The sequence below is a fragment of the Eublepharis macularius genome, chromosome 15 (genome assembly GCF_028583425.1).
Source record: "Eublepharis macularius isolate TG4126 chromosome 15, MPM_Emac_v1.0, whole genome shotgun sequence".
Classification (NCBI taxonomy): domain Eukaryota; kingdom Metazoa; phylum Chordata; class Lepidosauria; order Squamata; family Eublepharidae; genus Eublepharis; species Eublepharis macularius.
In genome coordinates this window covers 29563087-29571454 of record NC_072804.1, presented here as the reverse complement: position 1 = coordinate 29571454, position 8368 = coordinate 29563087, and the positions used below count along the sequence as shown (strand labels likewise).

General features: G+C 48.8%; 1 protein-coding gene across 1 annotated transcript; it reads right to left on the bottom strand.

Moving 5' to 3' along the window:
• Positions 1 to 1585: 1585 nt before the first annotated feature.
• C15H1orf232 (chromosome 15 C1orf232 homolog) lies at positions 1586 to 7648 on the bottom strand. The gene is made up of 4 exons (XM_054998838.1): positions 7562 to 7648; positions 7144 to 7230; positions 5030 to 5127; positions 1586 to 1883 (listed from the first exon to the last, which is right to left on the bottom strand). Exons 1-4 carry the CDS (start codon positions 7646 to 7648, stop codon positions 1586 to 1588), a joined length of 570 nt encoding a protein of 189 aa, XP_054854813.1.
• Positions 7649 to 8368: the final 720 nt, after the last annotated feature.

The window sequence follows — 8368 nt, the reverse complement described above, 5'->3', positions numbered from 1 at the left end:
ACATCCCCAACTGCACAAAGGCCTCTCGAAGCCCTTTTGGTTGGTGATGTTCTGCTCCTTTCGAAGGAAAGGCCTTGTCGTGGGCTGGGCCTGCCCAAGCAGAGTTGTCAAAGTCCAGTCCAAAGTCAGCACATGAGTCCCGAGCCAGAGGTGAGTCCAAAATCCAAAAGCCAAGACAGTGGGAACGTAGGTCAGTTACCAGTAAGACCAGGTCTAGGTGCAGGCAGAGACAGAGCATGGTCCAAAGCTACAGGAGCAAGGCAACGTTCAAGGGAGCAGTCCCACCAGCGGCAAGAATGCATCACATTGCTCCCACACCTGGCAGTTCCTCTAGACTGGCTTTTATAGCCAGGTGTGGTTTGCAGCCAGCTGCTTGGGCTCTATCCTGATGCTACTCATTGTCGCTATCCACAAGCAGCTGGCGTTGGCCCAGGAAGAGAGCACTGTGCCATCTCTCCTGCAGCTCCACTCTCTGCCTTTGTCTGTGGCGTTCTGTGGCTGAGGGCAAACCCGGGGGTGGAAGCCCCTGGCTGGGCTTCACCTGTGGTGTTGGAAGTCCCTGGCTGAGCTTCCTCTGTGGTGTTGGGGCTGGAGGGTGCTGGTGGCTCTGCCTCAGCTGCTGGCTGTGAACTCTGATTAGCCGGCAGCTGTTCTTCCTGATCCCTGGCTTCTGCTGAGTCAGGGCTGGCTACACGGAGCTCCTCTTCTCCTGAGGAGCCAGGGCTGGCCACATGAGGCTCCTCTCCTCCTGAGGAGTCCTCACTTTCACTGAGCCCAGGCTGGCCCATGACAGGCCTTAAGCTTCAGGTAAAATGTGGCTCAGGAGCAAATGGAGACAGCTGCCATGGTGCAGAAGGTGGATCTTGGTTCTGCCCTGCTAGAGCATCTACAAGGCTGTGGAGCTGCCTGGGGGGTGATCAGCTCTGCCTCCCCGTAATTCCAGTAGGCAGACCATCCATGGGAGGGGTCTCTGTGCAAAGATCATTCAGTTTTGTTAGCATTTGTAACCTGCCCTTTGTCAAGCAATTTTGTGAAGTTGACTGAGTTGAAGGAAGATGGTCCCTTGCCCAAAACTGTCCAATGAGCTTCACAGCTTAGCAGTGATCTGGACTTGGGTCTCCTCTGCCCAAGTCTAGCACTTATCTGGTTTAGGATCACGCCGGAGGCTTCTCTTCCTCTCTCTGATTGGTTGATTGGATTGATGATCAGTGAGCAGGGGGCTCTTGCTAGAAGCAGAGAACATAATGAAAGCATGCAGGCCTGGAAGGGGACAAGTGACCGAGTCTCTCTCCTTGTCAGGATACCAATTCCTAGTCAAGAAGATATTCCAAACTGCCAATGTGTATCTTTCGAGATAGAAGGGAGAGCTGGAACGGACACTGTTGGAAACATGACACACACGTTGGAAGGATGGCCCTAATGTTGTGATGATTAACAACACCCATATCCAAGTTAACACCACCATGGATCTCACACATGACACCCGCTGTGCCGTTGAGATTGCCTGAAAAAGTAGACACATGCCAGATCACTCGGCCCTGTGCCAGGAAGAGAGCAAACGCTCATGTCCCGTTTCGTGTCTGTTCTAGTTGCTTTTGGGGGCATTTTTGTTTTTCATTTCAGCCAGTTTGCTGGTCAGAAAGCTCCACTTGAAGGCCACACCTTCAGCCTCTCGCAGGTCATTGGCATGGCTGGCGTTGGCCTCCTCGGCCTCAGTTTCCCCCGACACCTCGCTTCCTTCTGCCACCTGCTCTTGAGTGTCGGGTTTCATAGCCATCTTTTCCAGAGCAGCGGTCTGTTGCCACTTGGTAGCAAAGACATCCCAAAGGCTAGTGGCTTTCTTCTCAGTGGAGGGTTCCTCAGCTGGCTTTACTGCTAGAGGGCTGAAAGCAAGGGAGAGCAAAGTTAGGAAGGGAGAAATAGGGACTGTGTTCCTCGACCACCCCTCTCCAGTCTCCTTGCCTGAGAGTCCCTGAGAGGTAGGGGGGGGTCTGCGTATGAGTGAGAGAGCTAGCTCACATGCCCCTTTCCTGCCTATTATATGGGGTAGGACCCTGCCACCACTCAAACTTATCTGCCCTTTCTTTGCGATCAGCGGTTCGAGACACTGGCAGAGGCACCCTGCCTGTGCATGTGCTCATTCACTGTTGCACACTGCCCTTCCCCCTGCCCTGCTAGCCCTCTAGCCTGGTCAGGTGCTTGATCTATGTGTGGTTGGACGTCCAGACACTTGGGTAAGGTCTGTTATTTATTAACAGATATCTCTGTTTTCTAGGAGCACAGGAAGATAGTCTCAGAACTTTAGCAGGAATGTTACGGAAGCTAATTTAAAAGAAACGAAATCAAGGGCTAACTAAGTGGTACACATCTCTGGGTTTACTTTGACATTCCCTTCTGAGGAATGGACACAAGCTAAATAGTAATTTTGAAATAGAGGCGGGTTGATGCAGACTTTACTCTGTTTCTTCCTCGGTCTTTGGCTTGTGTGCCTTTCAGAGTGTATTAAACCTTTCAAATTTTTCTATCTTGCCTGGGAAGATTTCTCTGAGACCTATCCTGAAATGGATTTGAGCTTCTGGGTGTGCTACCCTGCACCTTTACCAAACCATGGGAAGGGGCATGGACTCAACTTTTATGGTCCTAACTCAGGTTATTTAAACAGTGATCGGTCTTGCCCCTTCTTGGTAGGTGGGCAAATGGTTCTTTGCAACCTTTTTGTCTTCATAAAGGGAGACCAATTCCTCTCAGCCTGAAATCTGGGGAGTTTATTTCTTCATTCCCAGGAAAGAGTGTAACTTATCTGGACCAGTTTCAGGTGGGTAACTGTGTTGGTCTGTTGTAGGAGATCAAGATTTGGGTCCAGTAGTACCTTAAAGACAAACTAAATTTCCAGGAGCTTTCAAGAGTCAGAGCTCTTTTCATCAGCTCTCTGGGTCAGCGTCTTTTGTGTGTTAATCAAGGTATCTTGCATTTCATTATCACAACAGGTGATGCCAAAATTTGTGACACAACTGGTTCTGTTTGAAACCTCTATTTAATTTAGTAATTTCTCCACATTTGGGACAAAACTATACCTGTCCTTTCTCCCCTCAGCCATAGTAAGGAAAAGGGCTTTTTTTCAGCTGGAACACGGTGGAACGGAGTTCTGGCACCTCTTGAAAATGGTCACATGGCCGGTGGCCCCGCCCCCTGATCTCCAGACAGAGGGGAGTTTAGATTGCCCTCTGCACCGCTCGGAGGCACAGAGGACAATCTAAACTCCCCTCTGTCTGGAGATCAGGGGGCGGGGTCACCACCAGCCATGTGACCATTTTCGCCAAGGGCAATTTAAACTTTAAAAAACTCCCCCCTTGTTCCAGCTGACCCAAAGTGACGTCATTGTGCAGTCCTGGGAGCGTGCCCGCACTTTGCGCACATGCATGTGGTATCAGGGGCACTACCTCCTGCCAAGAGTTTCCCCCTATGCTGGCAACCCACTGAGTTCCACCACCTCTTTTCCCAGAAAAAAAGCCCTGGTAATGAAGTTTGATAGAAAAAAATTCTGTTCCAGTTGATGCCTGCATGATAGATAAGGGCAGTTGGGGCAGGACAATTATGAAGAATGATCAGCTTTGAGATGATGCCATGCCACTCTACCAGGGTGCCTAGAGTTGGCTGTCATGGATGGACTCTTTGCTAAGCCTTTGGTAAGAACAACCAGCCTTGGTACTAAGACAGTCAGCTTGCAGTAATTTTAGTTAATTAGATAATATTTAGAATAGCAAGAGTTATTTGTTTTTGTGCCTTGCTTAAATGTCTTTGAAGAGCGATTCCTGCTTTGCATATGCTCCTATGTTCTTTCTTTAATAAACAATAATATATTTTACCTGCCTGTGTTCAGTGTTACTTGCTTAAGGTGTACACACACTCAAAAGAACCTAGGAAGCCGGGGAGCTTCACAAATCTTTGACCAGAGTTCTTGGATACTCCTAGGGGCCCTGAGTGGCTGGGTTTCAGCATTCAGGGACAGGAGTGAGGATCTCTAGGACATGACAAACCTACTTCACAGGGTTGTTGTAAGGATAAAATGGAGACAAGGCAAAGTATATAGCCTACTTTGGGTCACCATTGAGGAGAAAGGTAGGGTATAAATGAAGTGAATAAATATCTTGGCCTCTTCAGCACTTGAAGCACCTCCATGAGGAGGTGTTGGCAAAGGCCTTTCTCCGCTCAAGACCCTGGACAGCTACTGCCAGCCAGTAAAAGAATTGCTGAGCGAAGTGAACCAACAGTCTGTCTTGATATAAGGCAGCACTGGCAGCTCACTGCCTTCCTGCTGCTGGAAATTGAGGCTGCAGTTATTTTTTTATTATATAAAGCAAGCCTTCAATTTGTTACAGTACTATACTAAAAAGAGAATTCTGAGCCTGTTCAGAGCATTGTGAAGCCTTTTTTGATACCTGCTCCACTCTGCCATATATTCTCCTTACAAGCCAAAGTGTGTGTGTAATTTCTTTGTCTTATAGACACTGGCTTTCAGGTGAGTTAGCAACAGCTCTCTTTCCTAGTCAGAACAGTAAAGAACATTAGGGTCTGCAAGAAGGCTCTCCACCTCTGAGTGCTGGTAGTGACTGTCACAAGCAGTGTCCGCCACAGTTGCACAGAGGCTTCTGTGCACATGCTGCCACTTTAAGAGTGATAATGGCCATGCAGGCGGCTTTCCCCTTTGACTTCAGACGTCTCCGTTTTTAAAATGGTTGCAGGCTGTTTGGCATCTGTTTTTTTGGCACCTTTTCTGGGTATGAACTTTCCACGGTCCCTGAAAAGGCGCCAAAAAACCGGAAACCGAACAGCCTGCACCTGTTTTGCAAACAGAGATGTCGCCAGTGTTCCGTGAGTGGGCCATTCCTATAAGGACATGCAGAAACGGCCAATATGCAGACCAGCCTATTATTATCTAACCTCCCCCTTCATATACAAAATATCAGTCAGCTGATAAACCCAGCTCTGTGAACTTGCTGTTTCTTGCAAAGTGGAGGATTTCTCTTACTGGTCAGCACAAGGCTCGGGGGCCAGCAACTGATGTTCATCCTCCCTGGTGAACAAAGATGACATGGTCCTCCAACCTCTGGCCCCAGCTCCCTGGACCTGCGGAGCAAGATGGGAGAAGAAGAGAAAGGGAGGGTCAGTGGAACTCATGGCCTCTCTACTTAAGGTGTAGCTTCCTTGGGGTTATTCTCCTGGCTTGAGCGCGGTTTTAAAAGGATTCTTTTAGGCTTCTCAATATTTTATACTGCTGTTCTGCTCTGACCAGGTTTTTCCTAGCTTGGTTTTCAATAGGTTGTTCATCAGATGAATAAGAGCCAAGCTACAAGTGACGCGTTATGCAGGTTGGACACTTGTCAGCTTCCCTCAAGTTTTGATGGGAAATGTAGGCGTCCTGGGCCGATTCCAGATGGCCCTCCCCATGCTGAAACGTCGCATGTCGTCACGCGGAAAATGCAAACTATCGCGTTTTCTCGTGCGACAACGCGCAACGTCACACAAAACTCGCGCGAGAAAACGCGATATTTTGCGTTTTCCGCGCGACAATGCGCGACGTTTTGGCATGGGGAGGGCCATCTGGAATCGGCCCTGATTTTACAGCTTGGCTCTCCATTACAGCTGCAAGACCAGGATGCCTACATTTCCCATCAAAACTTGAGGGAAGCTGACAAGAGTCCAACCTGTGTCAGGCGTCACTTGCAGCTTGGCTCTAAGATGCCCTTCTCTTTCCACTTCCAGCATTCCTTTGTAGATGGAGGCCTGGGCAACTTTTGGTTAAAAAAAGGTGTATGTACAGGGAGGAAACCACATGCTATCAATGGTATGTGTCACTTGGACCTCAGTGAAGCTCTGCCTGTGACACTGGGTTTTTTTTCTGAGATGGTGAAGAGGTTTATTTGATTTCCCATTCTCACTCCTCTGGCAAATACAGTATCAGAATCAATCCATCTGTTCTGGTACTGACCACTTGTGGGACTACACCATCTGCAGGGACTCCCTTGTTTGCAGGGACGGGCTTAGCCAATTGGCAACGGTGGCAGCTATCCTGGGTCCCATGCTGGGGGGCGCCCTGACTGTCCACAGCCCTGCCCCCTGATGTAGCTTTGTAGTTCACTCAGCCTTCTTCTGAAGTCTAATAGCTAACATAGACACCAAAATAGGCCTAGCTGCTTGACTGTATCAATGGAGTTACAGAAGATTCTGTTGCTGGTGAGCTAACCATTAATTCTTCCATTCATTTCTTTGAACCCTTCCCAGAAATGTGGCCACCCCACTGAATGAGGACGATTAGCTTTGGCCCTGCTCCATTTCTGGAAACCTCACCTCCTTAGCTCAGGAAGCAGCTATGGTGGCACCTCAGCAATATGGAATAGATGTTCTGGGTATTCTTTTCTCACAAAGCTTCCACAGATAAATACACTTTTCAAACGGGAGATGCCAGGTATTGAACCCATGCCCTTCTGCACGCAAAGCAGATGCCCTGTCACTGAGCCATGGCCTCTTTGTAGCTACCTTATACTGACCTTATCAAGGTCAGTCTAGTCTGCTCGGACTGGAAGCAGTTCCCCAGGATCTCAGCTAGAAGTCTTTCCTATCACTTGCTACTTTGGCCTTTTAACCGGAGATGCTGAGGATCAACCCTGGGACATGCAAAATAGATGTTCTACCACTGATCCACAGTCCCTCCTTAATGATGGGTGGGTGCAGCATCAGTAAATCTCCAGGAGGCAGGGGACTTGCTATGTGACAGCCCACATACTATATATTTAATGAACGGTATACAGCTTTAAACTCTGGTCTGGATAGCCCAGGTGAGCCTGATCTCGTCATATCTCAGAAACTGAGCAGGGTCAGCCTTGGTTAGTAATTGGATGGGAGACCCCCAAAGAAGACCAGGGTTGCAGAGGCAGGCAATGGCAAAACACCTCTATTAGTCTTTTGCCAGGAAACTCCCACAAGGGGTCGCCATAAGTTAGCTATGACTTGATAGAACTCTCCACCAAATACAGCTTTATATGTCACTAAAGTCTCTTCTGAAGTCTAAGAGCAGCTTCCATAATGGCATCTAAAGATACAAAGCCACATTGGTTGTGTTTTGGGAAAACCACGGACCCTTACCCGTCGTGCCAGCTGAGAAACAGGACTCGTTCCCTCCTCTGTCAGCAGCGTGGAGTCTGTGGTTTCCATCAGTTCAGGGTTATCTCTCTGAAACACGAGTTCATTGTCAGGACAGGGGTAACGAAAGATGGAACTGAGAGATAGCGGGCAGTAATTAGCTGCTTCTGCTTTTCCTTACTTCTGATTCTTGTCAACAGCTTCATAATTTTATAAACCTACATCCTATCCCCCCAATTTAGTCATCTTCTTACAATGTGTGGCCATTGAGAGAAAACTGAGAGAAAACAACTAGCCCAAGGTCACCCAGCAAGCTGCACCACGGAGCAAGTTGCCAGAGTTAATCCCACGTTCAAACCACTACACCACACTGGCTGAATGACTAAGAGAAGCAAAGGGGCAGGGCTGAGAGAACTACTACCTCATCTTGGAGATCCTCCTCTTGTGGTTCTCCACCGAGGGTCTGCAGGACTTTAGCCTTGTAGACCTTCCACAATGCCTGAGACATCCTGGCAACAAGCTGGTCCGCTCCTTCTGCCCCAGCTGTTTCTTCCAGAAAAAAGAGAGTTTCAACAAGCCAATGGCTGGGATCCACCTGCTCGGAAGTCTTACACCCACTGCTTTAGCTCCTCTGTCCAGTTTGCATGGGTCAGGTCCCCGTTGCCATTGTCTCTCTCCAGCCAGCTGCTTTGAAAGCTCTGCAAAGAACCAGGGGCTCAGACAGATGCTCCGACGTCCTGCAAATTCACACCTGTCACTGGCTGCTGCCTTCTGGGATCTGGTGTCTTCATTAAAATTTCAGAAGCTTCCAACATACATCTCAGAGAACAAAGAGGAATCGGATCCATGACTGACCCAGAATACCAATGGACTTCTTCTGTGAAGGAACTGATGGAAGCTTGGTGGGCTTGGATTCCAAGGATCGGCCTCCTTTCCCGCTTTACCCACCCCAGCTCTGGATTAATTCTCCGAAGGCGTGTTTAGTTGCCTTCTCCATCACCTGTTTGGGAGCCAATCCAAGCCTCTGAGCACCATTTCTGGCTGACTGCAGTCTCTTTATTTGTAGAAAGCCCATCATCTCGACAAGAATGACTTCCATCACTGCTTCAGAATCTCCCCTCCCCCTCCCCAGGCAAACATTCCCCCTGCTTTGGAGACCCAAGGAAAGCCTTTCTTCTGCGCAGCTCTGGTCTTGCATTACATTTCATTGTTTGCACCCTGTAACTGA

Excerpts from the sequence above, each read along its gene's own strand:
- C15H1orf232 (XM_054998838.1), bottom strand. The coding sequence starts at position 7,648 with ATGTCTCAGGCATTGTGGAAGGTCTACAAGGCTAAAGTCCTGCAGACC. Across the intron at positions 5,128-7,143 it reads TTTCTCAGCTGGCACGACGG|GTCCAGGGAGCTGGGGCCAG; the intron begins GTAAGGGTCCGT and ends CTTGCTCCGCAG. Across the intron at positions 1,884-5,029 it reads CCCGAGCCTTGTGCTGACCA|CCCTCTAGCAGTAAAGCCAG; the intron begins GTAAGAGAAATC and ends CCTTGCTTTCAG.